General features: G+C 53.4%; 2 protein-coding genes across 8 annotated transcripts; both read left to right on the forward strand.

The window, feature by feature from the left end:
• The first annotated feature begins 898 nt into the window (after nucleotides 1-898).
• Nucleotides 899-6,633, forward strand: LOC308253125 (uncharacterized protein). 3 transcript variants are annotated; one of them, XM_080678259.1, is made up of 5 exons: nucleotides 902-1,000; nucleotides 1,242-1,275; nucleotides 2,064-2,207; nucleotides 2,456-2,611; nucleotides 6,496-6,633. In XM_080678259.1, the coding sequence occupies exons 2-5, from the start codon at nucleotides 1,270-1,272 to the stop codon at nucleotides 6,607-6,609; spliced, it is 420 nt and encodes a 139-aa protein (XP_080534385.1). In that variant the 5' UTR covers nucleotides 902-1,000; nucleotides 1,242-1,269; the 3' UTR covers nucleotides 6,610-6,633. The 3 variants fall into 3 exon arrangements, with proteins under 3 accessions (XP_080534387.1, XP_080534385.1, XP_080534386.1); XM_080678261.1 differs by lacking the exon at nucleotides 2,064-2,207 and having other exon boundaries at nucleotides 899-1,000; XM_080678260.1 differs by lacking the exon at nucleotides 902-1,000 and having other exon boundaries at nucleotides 1,109-1,275.
• Nucleotides 6,634-6,779: 146 nt separating this feature from the next.
• Nucleotides 6,780-13,490, forward strand: ALDOA (aldolase, fructose-bisphosphate A). Of its 5 annotated transcripts, none has more exons than XM_080678258.1 (10): nucleotides 6,780-6,839; nucleotides 7,120-7,197; nucleotides 9,886-10,012; nucleotides 10,098-10,309; nucleotides 10,769-10,823; nucleotides 10,953-11,113; nucleotides 11,460-11,543; nucleotides 11,660-11,834; nucleotides 11,996-12,195; nucleotides 12,282-13,490. In XM_080678258.1, exons 3-10 carry the CDS (start codon nucleotides 9,901-9,903, stop codon nucleotides 12,375-12,377), a joined length of 1,095 nt encoding a protein of 364 aa, XP_080534384.1. In that variant the 5' UTR covers nucleotides 6,780-6,839; nucleotides 7,120-7,197; nucleotides 9,886-9,900; the 3' UTR covers nucleotides 12,378-13,490. The 5 variants fall into 5 exon arrangements, with proteins under 5 accessions (XP_080534384.1, XP_080534380.1, XP_080534381.1 ...); XM_080678254.1 differs by lacking the exon at nucleotides 6,780-6,839 and adding an exon at nucleotides 9,548-9,701 and having other exon boundaries at nucleotides 7,125-7,197; XM_080678255.1 differs by lacking the exons at nucleotides 6,780-6,839; nucleotides 7,120-7,197 and adding exons at nucleotides 7,437-7,475; nucleotides 9,548-9,701.
• Nucleotides 13,491-14,955: the final 1,465 nt, after the last annotated feature.

Below are 14,955 nucleotides of genomic sequence, written 5' to 3' on the forward strand. Positions count from 1 at the left end.
TCTTTTTTAAAAAAAACCACATTTTTATTGATTTCAGAGAGGAAGGGAGAGGGAGTGAAATAGAAATATCAATGATGAGAGAGAATCATCGATCGGCTGCCTCCTGCACACCCACACTGGGGATCGAGCCTGCAACGTGGGCATGTGCCCCTACAGGGAATTGAACTGTGACCTCCTGGTTCATAGGTCGATGCTCAACCACTGAGCCACGCCATCTGAGTAGATTATGAAGTTTTCAGTTAGGGGACTGTCGATAAAAACGGGTGGGGTCCGGTTGAAAAAATATTGAGAGTAATTCCAGACAATTAACAAGTAGCTTTGATTTTTACAGTGTCCCTGTGAGGTAGGTGGCTCCCCCTTTTACAGAGGAGGAAATGGACTCAGTGAGGCCCAGTGACTTGACCAAAGTCACACAGCAAGTTGGTGTTGTAGCCGAGGGGGTTATATTCCTTTTCTAGTGGCTCAGGACCCAGCATATGAAGGGGATGGGTCCTGGAAGCCAGGGCACAGGCAAGAACCAACCAATAAATAGGCATGAATAAATGGAACAAGAAATCTCTCTCTCTCTCTCTCTCTCTCTCTCTCTCTCTCTCTCTCTCTCTCTCTCTCTCTCTCTCTCTCTCTCTCTCTCTCTCGTCTCTGTCTCTCATCAATTAAAAAAAAAAGCTGCTGTCCTAGCTGGTTTGGCTCAGAGGATAGAGCGTCGGCCTGCGGACTGAAGGGTCCTGGGTTCGATTCCAGTCAAGGGCATATGCCTGGTTTGTTATATATTATTATTATTATTATTATTTTTTAAAAAGCTGCTAACCTCAGAAAATTAGAGGCAGAAACGAAGCGGGAAAAAGAAAGTTTGGATCTCGGCAGCCGCCGTAGAAGCAGAGCGCTGTTTCCATGGCAACAGTAGGAAGCCCGGGAGGTTTGTGGACTGTGCGGCCCCCGCAGCCCATTGTACCCAACGCGGCGCGGAATCCGTGAACGGTCCGCGGCGCCGAGGGTGCAGGTGATGCAGGTGGTGGATGGAGGGGCCTGCGGTGTGGGGACAGCAGAGGGGTGTGGCCTGGGTCGGGGTGGGGCCTGCGAGGGACGTGCCGCCCTCGAATCCCGGGATCCCATCTCCACTGTCCGGACCGGGGCCGTCGCTGGGCCTGTTTCCCCGAACGGGAAGTGGGAGGAAGGGAGTGGGCACCCAGTCCAGTGGCCCCGCTGGGCCTCTGAGGCCCGGGACGCTCTCTCCTTTGCAGCTCCTGAACCGACGCGCTGTCCTGCCCCATGGACGTGAGTCCCAGACCCCTGACCCCCTCAGCGCCCTAAACTTGTCCAGACGTTGCCTGCCTTCAGGCCGGACTGGAGAGGGGGCTCTTTACTCAACATAAACCCTTCCAGCTCAGGACCAGAGCTCTGAGAAAGAATGCCAGGGATGGGGACTTCCCGCAGGAGGGCACTTTCCGCTCTTCCAGGCAAGATGAAGTTTGCCCAGTAACCACGGAGAAAAGGCATCACCGGCGGGGGGAACAGTATGGGTAGAGACCTGGGAGTGAGAGAGGATAGGGCATTTGGGGGACTGCTGGGACTTAAGTATGGCTGGAGTGTAGAGCGGGAAGGCGGGGTGGATGGGCTAGGCCGGGCTTTTGTCTCTGAGATAAGTTTGGACTCAGTCACTGAGGGCCGTTAATGGATTGTAAGGAAGGGAGGAACACACCAGGACAACTGCTGTGGAAAGGGGCAACATGGCAGACTGGAAGACAGCTACGGGGCAGTAATGTTGGCTGAAGGCTGGTAAAGAATCCGGGACAACAGATTCATTTGGGGAGACCTTCTGAAAGGGAGTTCAGTCAGTCTTGGTGAAGTCTAGAATGACCAACAAGCCCCGTGTGGTGCTGAAATGGGGATGACAGGGGAAAAGGAGGTTTGGGGGACAAGAATGTGTAGTCCTATCGACTCACCCCACCATCTGGTGGCTGTTCCTCCCTCCTTTCCGGCCACCTCCGTGTCCCTCCTGGTATTTCTGTATCCCTGCAGCCTCTCCTACCTCCTTGTCACCCCTTCCTCCTGTACTCATCCAGGCCTCCTCTAGCCCTTGGAATCCCACCCCAGCTCCCGTCGGCAGTCCTTCCCTGCTGCTCCCCATCCCCGCCATCGTCTTCATCGCTGTGGGCATCTATTTGTTGCTGCTAGGCCTAGTGCTGCTGACTAGGCACTGCCTGCTGGTGAGGAGCCTCGTGGGGGCTGAAGGGTGGGCTCTGGAAGAGGAACCCGGTTAACCTGTGCCCTCATCTGCAGGCCCTTACTCGGAGACTCCTTTGCCATGTAGTCCCCCCACCTATCCCTTCCCTGGGACCAGAGTTCCTCCTCTGCTGTCTCCTGCCCAACCTTCTCCTGCCCCTCTCCCCAAAACTGTATCTTGGCTATCCTTCCCTGCCTCCTGGGCCAGATCCTGAGCCCTGCCATTTCCTAGGCCCAAGGCTGCTGCACCGATTGCAGCTCCCCCTGCAAGAAGCAAGGCGCCTCCAGGCCCCAGGACTGTTGCTGGACCTGTGCAGAAGCCTGCGACTTCCCTCTGCCTAGCCCAGCTCACTACCTGGATGCCTGCTGCCCCCAGCCCACTGAAGCTGTGAGTTCTCACACTGACCCCTCACCCCTTGAGCCGGATCTAGGCACCATCTGTACACTGATTTTTGTTGTTGTTCAACATTTATTATTCAGCACAATTCCAGTACTGAGTTGGGTGGAAACAGCCAAAAACAACATATCAGATCATTTCTAGTGATGAAACCTGCTTGGAAAAAGTAAAACAGGGTATCAGCTGGAGAAAGGTGATGTGTGTAACATGTAGAGCATACAGTCACCTCTGAAAATGGTAGTTGAAAGAAAAAACAACCTCTCACAGAGCTCATCCTGTTCATTGTGTGAATACTATGTTCCATTATTATTTTTTCAACAACTCTGGGAGGTGGGTATTTTATAAAACCTGCATATATTTTTTTCTGATCACAAAAAACATTGATTACAAAGTGTGCATGTTGAAACACATAGAAAATATAAGGTACTTTATAAACTAGCTATCTAACCAAGGTTGCTGTTTTGTATATGACCCTCATATATAGTACTAACCTACAGTATTATCACTGCTGTATTTTACTATTATTTGGTAAAAATGGGTCATACCACATATGTCATCACAACTGCTACTTACTCTTTTTAATATATATATATATATATATATATATATTGATTGATTGATTGATTTCAGAGAGGAAGGGAGAGGGAGAGAGATATAAAAACATCAATGATGAGAGAGAATCATTGATTGGCTGCCTCCACTGGGGACCCAGCCTGCAACCCTGGCATGTGCCCTAATCAGAATCGAACTGTGACTTCCTAGTTCATAAGTCAACGCTCAACCACTGAACCACACCGTCCGGGCAATTTACCCTTTTTAACTTAACATCACACCTCGGTCACCTGTCTGTGCCCGTACATGTAGGAAGATAAGTATTTGTATCCCCCCCTTTGCAGGGGAAAAATTGGCCTAGGGAAGTTTAGCCACTTCTCCAATATCCCACAGTAGAGTCTTGCATAGCAAGTTGTTCCATAGTGAGTGAGAGTCCTCAGGGCGAAGCCTGGCTTGAAGGGGACAGGCCATTTTGGCATTTGTGTAACTGACCACCTTCCAGGCAATAATTATTTGGGGCTCAGAGATTTAGACAATAAAGCTCCTGCCTTTGAAGAGCTAACCTTCCTTAGGGGGGAAGAGTGAGGCTAGAAGATGGAGCAGATTCATAACATGGACTGACTGTAGTTGGTGCATTGAAGTCTCTGTTCTTCCGTTTCCTTAGGAACAGTAACAATCACAAATATTACCACGTTCTCGCCTACTTCACAGCTGTTGAAACTGCAGCTTACAGAAGCTTGAGTGACTGAGCCAGGACAGAAACTTAGATTTCTGTGACCAAGTGTCTAATTCATTCATTATTTATTCACTTAACCAAAGATTTATGGAGTCATTGTTGAGGCCCTGAGCTGGGCCCTGAGGGCTCAGTGGAAACAGGGTAGACATGGTCCCAGCCTTCACAGGGCTTAATTCTGGTGAAGGCCAGAGAGAAATAAGTAGGCAGCTATAACAGAGTGTGAGAAACTGTGACACATGCAGGGGTTGGTTCTCAGCCCTGTTTGTGATCAGAAGCAGGCATCAGAAAGGTCTAGGATTGGATTGATTGGAGTTTGTGACTTTTTTTAAAAATACATATTTTATTGACTTAGAGAGGAAGGAAGAGGGAGAGAGATAGAAATATCAATGACAAGAGAAACTTATTGATCAGCTGCCTCCTGCATGCCCCCAACTTGGGATTGAGCCCACAACCCGGGCATGTGCCCTGTGACTGGGAATCGAACCATGATCTCCTGGTTCATAGGTCAATGCTTAACCACTGAGCCACATCAGCTGGGCAGAGTTTGTGAATTTTTAACAAGTTCTCACATGATCCTGCCCCACCTGCCAGGGTAAAGAGCTGCTGTGACAAGAACAGCTCCCTTTACTGGGTGCTCACTAAGCATCAGGCGTTGTGCTTCGTTCTTTCCACTGATTCCTCACGATGACCTTAAGAAGTGGGCTCAGAGACAAGGAAGCTGAGGCTCAAAACATGAATTAGCCAAGTCTGCGCCTGAACTAGACTCAAGGCTGAGCCTGGGCTCTAACCAGTAAAGGTGGCTGGCCTTCTCTACATCAAAGCAAAAGAAATCAGTGACAAACTCAGAGCCTAGAGAAACACAGGGTTAACAGTCAGTGGAGCTCTTGTTTAATGTACTTAAACAGCAGATTACTTCCAGAAGTCACCTGGCTGCCTGTGAGAGCTGAGAAATGCATTAGCCAGTTTTTAATGACTAGATCCAATGGACAGAGCCAGAAATGCTTTTAATACCCTCTTCTCTGAAGTGAGGGCAGGGGAGCCTCTCTCGCCACCAATTTTGTGCACAGAATGACAGCGTGGTCCTCCAAAATCCCACAGAGCTGACTTCATCTCCAGACTGGGACTCCCCAGAGACACCCCAAACCACACCCTCATCACACACAGCGAAACCACTTTGCTCTCTGTCCCTTCCACAATGACACTTCTAGCCTCCTCCTTGGGAGCCAATTCTAATGGCAGTAGCTCCAGCCCAATTCAGCCCCCTCTGCCTGGAGACATGAGGTCCCTTCTCCTCACAGGCGCCCCTAGTGATATCTGATAGTACCAGTCATCCGGCACCGCACCCCAAAACCTCAGCTGTTCAAAAGGTCATTCCCCTATTCCTGGCTTGGCCCAGTGTCTGATTGGTGCAACTGTGACTGTCACTAGCTCTGCCTTAGGACTCAAGATGCCAATTTTCTGTCACACAACCTGTGCGTGTCCTACCCCAGCCACTTGGCCTGACTCCACTTAATGCCTGAAGCAGTCTCAGATCATCTCTGCCCCAGGACAGGAGAGGAGTCGGCTGGAGTAGGCTGTCCTCTCTTGCTGTCTCTAGGACATGCTGTTCCTATTCCCCTAGAGACAGACCTTCTGTTTCCCTGGGAACTGAGAAGCTCTTCTTTCTCCTTTGCCTACAGAGGGAGAAAGTATGTGCTTTGGTTTACCCATTCATCCCACAGTCATCGCTGAGCGTGAGTCCCCATGCCAGCTCCACAGAGACATGAGAGAAGCAAACCCAGAGAGAAGCTGATATTCCCAACCTTGGGAGGCAGTGGGTCTAGGGAGATCTAAGGACGGGAAGCAGGCAGGCCAGGTGCATCCCAGCAGCATTCCCTAGATGTATTCCTTTGGGCAACCACTCCACTCTTGGAGCTTCCATTTACTCTTTTGTAAAGAGGCTCCCCTACTCAAGGTTCTGATAATTAGGAGATATAACTTTTTGAGACATTAAAAATTTTAAATATGCAAATTACCATTATTAAAGAACACTAGAAAGATTTTAAAACTCATTCATGAATGCAGTCTGTGCCTTGCACAGAGTAGGTGCTCAGAAATGATGAATGAGATCCTGCAGTTTGGTCTCATGCCAGGGAAGAAATCCACAAAACCAACAAGTTATTTTCATCATGGACAGAAAATGTGTGTGTATGTTCCCCTGTCTACTGACTTTCAATTGCACTGGGCCACAAAAATGTAGTAGAACCATCATTGAGCTGAACATCGAGACACCGGAATTCTAGCATGGGACCAGGCCAGTAGCTCTCTGGTCCTCAGTCTCCTCGCCTATAAAATGGGGAGAAAGAAAGAACCCCCTGAATAATTTCTTCCAGCTCCTGAACTCAGTTGTTTGGAACATTGCCTCCTTGCTGATTTCTCAACAGCACGGATTTGATTTGTCTTCAGGAATAGTGGATGGTACTCTGTTCCACTGGGCAAGTGGACTTTCCAGGCCTCTGTTTCCTTCTCCCCTGAGAGGGAAACAGCTGCAGGCTCTGGTCCCCCTTCCTCCTGCCCACCTCCTTCACTCCTTCTTCCTCTCCCTCAGGGTTGGGCCCCTCGCTGCCCTCGTTGCTGCCCACTCTGCGACTGTGCCTGTGCGTGCCAACTTCCTGACTGCCAGAGCCTCAACTGCCTCTGCTTTGAGATCAAGCTCCGATGAGGACCCAAGTCCCTGCCCTTTGGGGAGTGGCCAGCCCCCAGGGCCCACATGCCCTCTTCCCTGAGGGGCCTCAGGCCACTGGAACCACAGATGGACTGCCTGGCTCACTGGCCTGGGAACCAGTAGTGGAGAACTTGGCTCTCAACAGAGCAAGACTTGGGGAGCCATTGGCCGGCTAGACTGCAGTTCCTTCACAGGGACAACGGAAAGAGGGGCTGGTGCCCTGGCAGGTGCCCCACCCTCCTCTTTCCCTCCCCAGTAAACGCATGCTAACCATGGGTGGAACTTGGACCTAAGTATCAGGATACAGGGTACCCTAGCATGCCCAGTCCATGGGCTCTTGGTTATTTTGGGGTGTGGGTATAGCACCTGCATCTGCACTCCCTCTAAAGAAATGGGCTCCAGAGAATCCTAGCAGCTCTCATCGGAGCCCAGCCGGGGGAGGGGTCAGAGGAGGAGGAGGCAGGGAAGGCCACATGATCTGAGTCCCCTTTCCCCTTCTCCCCACAGATCCCTGCCCAAAGATTTATTTCCCCTTTGAGGGCCTGAGTCCGGATTTCCAAGGAAGAAATTTCCTCTGAAGTACGGGTGAGTGGGCAGGGGCCCTCCCCACAGCCTTAAAATAGGGCAGGCCCACAGCTCACTCCCCACTTCTCACACTTGGGGCCCCATGCTGGCCTGAATGTCAGGAGCTTCAGGTTTCCCTAAATATAGGTCCCTATCCGTGGGGAGGAAAGGGCAGGGGTCATTGGAGAAGGTTGGGGACATTGGCGGGGGAGGGCAGGCGCTGCTTTATAACCCAGCCCACTGCCGCCTGGCTCACTCGCTGCTGACCAGGCTCTGCCCGCTTCTCTGGCCTCCTCCAGGTGGGCGCCAGCAGGAAGGAGCTGGGGTGGGGTAGCGCGGGAGGCGTCCGAATTAGGGAAGACCTAGGATGGGGGGCGCGGAATGTATCTGGGAGGCTGATCGCGTGGGACAGATTTTATTCTGAGACATCAGTCCACGGGAGAAGTTTCGCAGGGGCTCAGACATGCGTGGGCCGGAGTGCAGCCGGCCACTGTCCTCGTGGTCCTGCATTGCGTGGTGGCCAGGGCTTCAGGCAGGTCGGCGCCGGCGCTGGCCGACGTGAGGGCGAGGCTGGCCCCGCGGCCTCTGGAGCCTGCGTGCACGATGGGGCGTGTCGCCCAGAACCGCTGCCTCCTCGCCTCGCCCCCTGGAAGCCCGCTGCCTTCTCGCGTCCGCTTGCCACCCGTTCCTCCGCTGCTGCCACTTATACTCGGGCCAGCGACACAGGGAGGGGCGGCCCGGTGCCTCGGAGCCATCCGGCAGGCGCGGCCGCCAGACCCTGCCTGAGCTCGGGATTCAGTGACGGTGTGCCATCCGCTGCACCGCGCAGGCCGGAAGCTGGGGTTGGGCCGGGCCTGGGAGGGAAGCGGAGCTCCGGTCTTCTCGGGCTCCTCCACCCGCGCCCCCGCCCCACCCCCCAACCCCTACCACCCCAGCCACATCCCCTTCGGTGCCCCAAACCAGCTGAGTCACGGCGCCCAGAGCGCGCCAGGCGGGAGGAAAGGGAGAGGGAGGGACGGGACCGCGCGGGATGTGGCCCGAGTCACGTCCGAGGAGGATGGGGGGAGGGGTCGTGCTCTCGCTGCTACGTCGCCGCCCGAAAGCCGCCTCTGGGCTTTGCCTTTGGGGGCGGCCGCTCCCACAGTTACTCGCCAGCCATTGGACGCCCGGGCGTCTGCCGCCCCGGCAAAAGGAAAAAACCCAGCGGAGGGTGGAGCGGTGCCCTTATAAGGCTGGCACCACCTCCCCGCTCCCTCCCGGTGCCGCCCACTCGGGAGCTAAGTAGACGGCGTTCCTCTTGGAATGCGCCGCAGAACCCGGCTGGTAGTGACGGCCTCCGCGTTCGCTCCTTCTCGCCCGCCCGCCGTCCGCCGCCGCTACACCGCCAAACTCGTCCCTCCTGTGCCAGGTGAGCGCGCTTCGCCACGTGCGAAGGTCTGAGACCATGGAGAGGGGTCCTGGGGTCCGGTGGAGCCCGCCGCACCGGATCCTAGCATCTCCTCCATCACCACCACCACACACACGCGAGCTCCCAGCCCAGACTCCCCAACCCTCTCTAGCTGGCGCTCGCCGGGTTTACTGCGCAATGCGGCGGCTCTGCGCGCTGAGTCATGGCGGGGAGGAAGCAGGGCGAGATGAAGGGCCATTCTTCCTCCCTTTTCTTGCCCCGACCCCTAGTGCAAATGATTATGGCCCCTTTGCCTCTGCAGGGAGCCCAAGAGGCAGCGAGGGTTAGGGGCCAGGTCGTATACTGCTTCAGGGTTCCCTAAGGCGGGTGGTGGGCCCCTGCCCTGGGAGACAGGCGCCCCTGGCGAGGAGGGTCAACCCTTGGCAGTACCTCTTGCCCTATTAACACCTTCCCTATCTTTTCTTATCGGGTGACCTTGATTCTGAGCCTGGAACAGCTGCAGCCCGGAGAGCAGACAGGAGCATTTTTCAGGGGAAGGGTGGGGCGCTTGCCTCTCCTCCACACTCTTACCCTGCATGAGCAGTGAGATCGGCAAAACTATCCCTTTCTTCCACCTGGGGCGGGCTTCCTCTGCTGCCCTTTCCTGGCCTCCTGATTCCCCCCTACACCCTTCTCAATACCCTTTTCCTAATGCCCTCCCCCACCCTGGGGGGAGAAGCCTGACCTTGGGATGTCCTTGAGGCCTTGGTGCCTGTCCCAGCTCTGGGATCTTGGATGGATCGGAAGGAACACCCCTGTGGCAGTCAGATCTGGGTTCTAATCTCAGATCTGACCCTGCGGTTGCTGTGTGACTTGAATACAGACCTTTCCTTTCTCTGGGTCCTTTCACATGAGGGAGTTGGGCCCTCGGCCTTATGCACAACCTCTAAATTCTAAAATACTGCGGTTCGATTTTGCTTCTAGGCAAGGTGACCCCATGGCAAAGCGCAAGCCAGAAGGGTCCAGCTTCTACACGAGCCATCTGTCCATGGCTCTGGCCTATTCCTTTGCCCCAGATGCCAGTATGCAACCCCACCCTCAGCTGGGCAACACCCAGCAACACAGGGAGTTAGGAAAGGTACAGGAGGCAGGCCTAGTATAGGGAAGTTGGGTGTAGGGGAGAGCTGGGGAAGTACCCTAAGACCCGCTGGGTGTGGGGAAGGGGAGGTAGGGAACTTTGCCCTGGCAAGAGGCTCTGCTCATTGGGAGACCACTGGAAGACCCAGCTAACCCATGCTCCCCCATCTGTCTCCTCTGCCCAGGCACTGACTGGCACCATGCCCTACCAATACCCAGCGCTGACCACGGAGCAAAAGAAGGAGCTGTGTGACATTGCTCACCGCATTGTGGCTCCGGGCAAGGGCATCCTGGCTGCAGATGAGTCCACTGGTGCGATCAGGACACAGTGGGAGGAGGGACCAGGCTTGGGGGTGACAGGCTGACCCCCATATGACCGTGGACTATTCCTTTCCAGGGAGCATTGCCAAGCGGCTGCAGTCCATTGGCACTGAGAACACCGAGGAGAACCGGCGCTTCTACCGCCAGCTGCTGCTGACTGCCGATGACCGAGTGAATCCCTGCATTGGGGGTGTCATCCTTTTCCACGAGACACTCTATCAGAAGACAGATGATGGGCGTCCCTTCCCCCAAGTTATCAAATCCAAGGGTGGTGTTGTGGGCATCAAGGTGAGGAGGCTGGGCCTCAGAATGTGAGATCTGAAATGAGTCTGGGGAAAAGAAATCCAAAGTAATAGACTGGAGGGGTTGAACATTGGGCCGGGAGCCTGGAGACTTGGATGGAGTCTACCCCAGACCAGATGTAAGGAAAGCTAGAAACTGCCCGGCTTGGTATTTTTAATCCTTGAGGTTCTAAGAGCAAGGCATTACCCATTAATACAGATGAAAACCAGAAGCTCAAGGCAGTGGCGTGTTTTGCTCACAGAGTTAGGAACTAGTAGGTTCCCAGGCTGTCTGTCAAATAATAACCCCATGTATCCTGCCTCAGAGGTGCAGATACTGTCACTAAGTGAAAACATTTGCAGACTAGGAGATACACTGAGATTAGGTGAAGGTGGGGCAGAGGAGGGCTCTAGAGGAGGAAGTAGAGATTGCTCACTTGCTTTATATTGTTGTCCTACCCAACAGGTAGACAAGGGCGTGGTACCCCTGGCAGGAACAAATGGCGAGACTACTACCCAAGGTGAGAACTGTTTGGCTCCCTGCCTTGCCGACCAACCCACACGGGTTGGTGCCCCTCTAAGTGCCCAGGATGAGTGGGAGCCACTTGCCCCCTCCTCTGCCATGCTTTGACTTCTCATCCCCTTTCCAGGGCTGGATGGGCTGTCTGAGCGCTGTGCCCAGTACAAGAAGGACGGAGCTGACTTTGCCAAGTGGCGCTGTGTGCTGAAGATTGGGGAACACACCCCCTCAGCCCTTGCCATCATGGAAAATGCCAACGTTCTGGCCCGTTATGCCAGCATCTGCCAGCAGGTGGGCCTGCACATCCCCAACAGGCCAGCTCCCATCTCATTTGGTTCCAGAGTGTCAGCTAGCTTGCCACCCATCTGCCAGGATATCTACCTCCCCCAAGGCAGCTGTTCCGGATCCTCGCCAATCATCAGGCTTGAGCCTGTGGAGGACACTGGAGGGCTTGTGTGGGTTGATCTGAGGAGATCCTGTCTCCTATACCCTGCAAAGCTGAGGGCTTTGAAACCATGAGTCTCTGTCTTCGTGGAGCTAAGACCTTGGCCAGTGGTTGTGGATAGCTGGAGGTAGAGCTGCAGGTAGGGTAGAGGCCTCCAGGGGTCTCATAGCAACTCTGTCCCTCACCCCACAGAACGGCATCGTGCCCATCGTGGAGCCTGAGATCCTCCCCGATGGGGACCATGACTTGAAGCGCTGTCAGTATGTAACTGAAAAGGTAGGTTGCTTCCTGTCTGGGCAGGGTGGTGGGCTGGGCAGCTGGGCCAAGGGCGTTGGGGCTGACTCCTGTCCCCCCACTCCACCCCACCCCACTTTGGTCCTGCCCTACTCTAGGTGCTGGCTGCTGTCTACAAGGCTCTGAGTGACCACCACATCTACCTGGAAGGCACCTTGCTGAAGCCCAATATGGTCACCCCAGGCCATGCCTGTACCCAGAAATTTTCTAATGAGGAGATTGCCATGGCAACTGTCACTGCGCTGCGCCGCACAGTGCCCCCCGCTGTCCCTGGTGAGACCCATACTCTCATCTTGCCCTCTGGGAGGTAGACAAACTGTATCCACAGTCTTTATGCCTATTGGTCTGATTTCCTGGTCAGCTACTAGGAACCCCTACCAGTCCCCTGGATCTTGGACTACAACCCCTCTCCCCATTTCACCTTTGTTTTACAGGGATCACCTTCTTATCTGGAGGTCAGAGTGAGGAGGAGGCATCCATCAACCTCAATGCAATCAACAAGTGCCCCCTGCTAAAGCCATGGGCCTTGACCTTCTCCTATGGCCGAGCCCTGCAGGCCTCTGCTCTGAAGGCCTGGGGTGGAAAGAAGGAGAACCTGAAGGCTGCCCAGGAGGAATATGTCAAGCGAGCACTGGTGAGGATAGAGGAGGAGGTGGGCAGAGTGCCGGGGTGGATGGGATTCTGAACACAAACCTTACTCTGGCTTCTTTCCCCGCTTAGGCCAACAGCCTCGCCTGCCAAGGAAAGTACACCCCAAGCGGCCAGGCTGGGGCTGCAGCCAGCCAGTCCCTCTTCATCTCTAACCATGCCTACTAAGCAGAGGTGATCTAAGACTGCCCCGTGAACACTCCAGGCCCCGCCCCCTCCCACATTCACTCTTGAAGAGGCCTCATCCCAGGCTCCAGGCTGCTCTTTCCCAGCACTCTTGCCTCCCTTGTGACATTGGTTGCGTGGTGGTGTCTGTGTATGCCAACTCCAATGCCCTTTCCAGCCCACTGCCAATAAACAACTATTTAAGGGGGAGTTTCCTGTCCATGTCTATAGTGTCTGGGTCAGGGGAGTGTCTGGGGAAGTGGCCGAGTCCAGAAGAAAGAGCTCTTGTTTTATGTTCTTCCTTCTTGGGTAGGGAAATGGTGAAGGGGTCGGGTAGGACTTTCCAGTTTTGTTTTATAATTGCCCAGGATTTCAAGAGGAGAGCTTGTGAAATTTTCTTCAACAATCAGAGGCTCTTACCCCTTCTACTAGCAGCATCAGATAAGGCTCATAGTTGGGGAGTGTGTATAACTGCTAATTGTGGGAGGATGCAGGCTCAGCCTCTTAGGCCTAGACCTCAAGGGTACAGAAGGCCCTTGTGACAAAAACAGCCACAGACAATAGCTGAGATTTCCTGAGTCTCTGAGCCAGGCAACATGAAAACGTTCTGTATGAGTGGGTGTTGTTTTTCCCATTTAAGTTTCAGACTTTATTGCTGGAGATCACACTCTTTCTTGGTGGAAACAAGAATATTAATGCAGCCTGGCAGGTGTGGTTCAGTGGTTGTGGGTTGACCCATGAACCAAGAGGTCCTTGGTTCGATTCCCGCACACAGCACTTGCCCGGGTTGTGAGTTCGATCCCCGGTGGGGGATATGTAGGAGGCAGCTGGTTGATGATGTTTTTCTCCTGATGTTTCTCTCTCTCTTTAAAAAATCGATGAAACATACTTTCTTTTTTTTAAAAGAATATTAATGCAGCCCTGCAGGTGTGGGCCCAGCTAGGCTTCAGAGGTGGAGTGGCGATTTAGGAACCAGGAGGTCATGTTTTGATTTCAGGCTCAAACTCCCTAGGGGCATGCGAGAGGCAGTGGATCAATGTTTCTCATCATTGGTGTTTCTAACTCTTTCTCCCTGTCCCTCTCTGAAATCAATAAAAAGATATTTTAAAAAAAGAATATTATTGCATATCTCCTTCATCTACACTGTTGAGCTTGTCAGTCTTCCCATTTTAATAGGAAATGGGATTAGAACTGGCTACTTAGTCTTCTTGGGCTGTGGAACCCCTTGAAGAATCTGGAATCCTCTCTAACACCTCAACAGTGCACACACAGAACTCAGGTTCTAGGTTAAGAACTGAGCCTCTAGCTGCTGCATTCCATGGAGCCAGAATGAGGGCCCTGCACTTACCCTGTCATGCCTCGAACCCTTCTCCAATCACTCAGTCTGGATGCAGCAGCAAATATACCAGATATTCTCAACTGTTGAAGATCCTAGTCATAACCAGGGACCTAATATTCCTGCCATTTCTCAAATTTCCTAATATGGGCCCTTTCCTGTCTGAGCTCCCTTATAGAGAAAAAAAAAAAAAAATCTTGACCTGATCTCTCTGGACCTACTAAATCCATGTAGTGGTAGGTATAGAACTGATTAACCCTAGGACCTTCTAGGAGTTTAAGGACTTGGTCCTTTCCTTCTCTGTACATTTGTATATGTTGCCTATATACAAAATCAACACTCTCCTAGTGCCCCTGCAAACTCTGGCCCTCACTTCTGTGCCTACCATCAACTCTGAAACTGAAATAAAGCAAATGAGAACTGAAGGTCAATAGAAGACAGTGAAAAGGACATTCCAAAAGGGAGCAACTGGTACAAGACCAGTTCAAGGACTAGTTGCTTCCTCAGCCTGCAGCAAAAGAGACCAGGGAAGCAGAGGAACTCAAATACCACTTTAGGGAGCTTTGGACTTCTTATGACTGAATTCTGGAAAGTGTAAGTGGTAGGTGGAAGCTAAATTAGATAGAACACAGCCTTCCTGGATTCCAATTTCAACCTTGATTCAAACCCCAAATTCTTAGCTATGCAAATGTGAACAAGTTACTTAACCTCTCTCGGCTAGTTTCCTCCTTTAAAAAAAAAAAAGAATAAAATTTGAAGACGACAGAAAGCAACTGAGGGTTCGTCAAGGGGGACCACTGGGATCAGAGGCCATGTCGACCGGCATAGGCTGGTGGACTTTGTGCCTTTAACTTCGAGGTCCTCCCCTGCAGAGTCCTCCGTGGCCGTGGAAAGAGGTTAGGCTGAGATTGCTTCGCCCACTGGAGAGCATTCAGGGGTGCCCTGTGCCAGGCCTTGTGAGCACGGGCTGCCGGGGTGAGCGTGGCGAGTTCCAACTCAGGTTGTAATGGGGGAGGCCGACCAGCACAGGCCAACAAAGCGTGTAACCAAGTCCCTGGCGCAGCCGGCCGGGCTTCAGCCGCCTCAACTGAGCTGGGGGTGACTCGACCCTGAGAGCGCACCCCGCGGCCACAGTAACTTCCGCGCAAGGCTGACATCCGGGTCCCGGGTCCCCTCCGCCCCGGCCGGGAGGTGGCGGCGAGGGCGCGACGCGGCGCGGGGGCAGGGTGTGTATGACGCCACATA

The sequence above is a fragment of the Plecotus auritus genome (genome assembly GCF_963455305.1).
Source record: "Plecotus auritus genome assembly, chromosome: 7".
Classification (NCBI taxonomy): Eukaryota; Metazoa; Chordata; class Mammalia; order Chiroptera; family Vespertilionidae; genus Plecotus; species Plecotus auritus.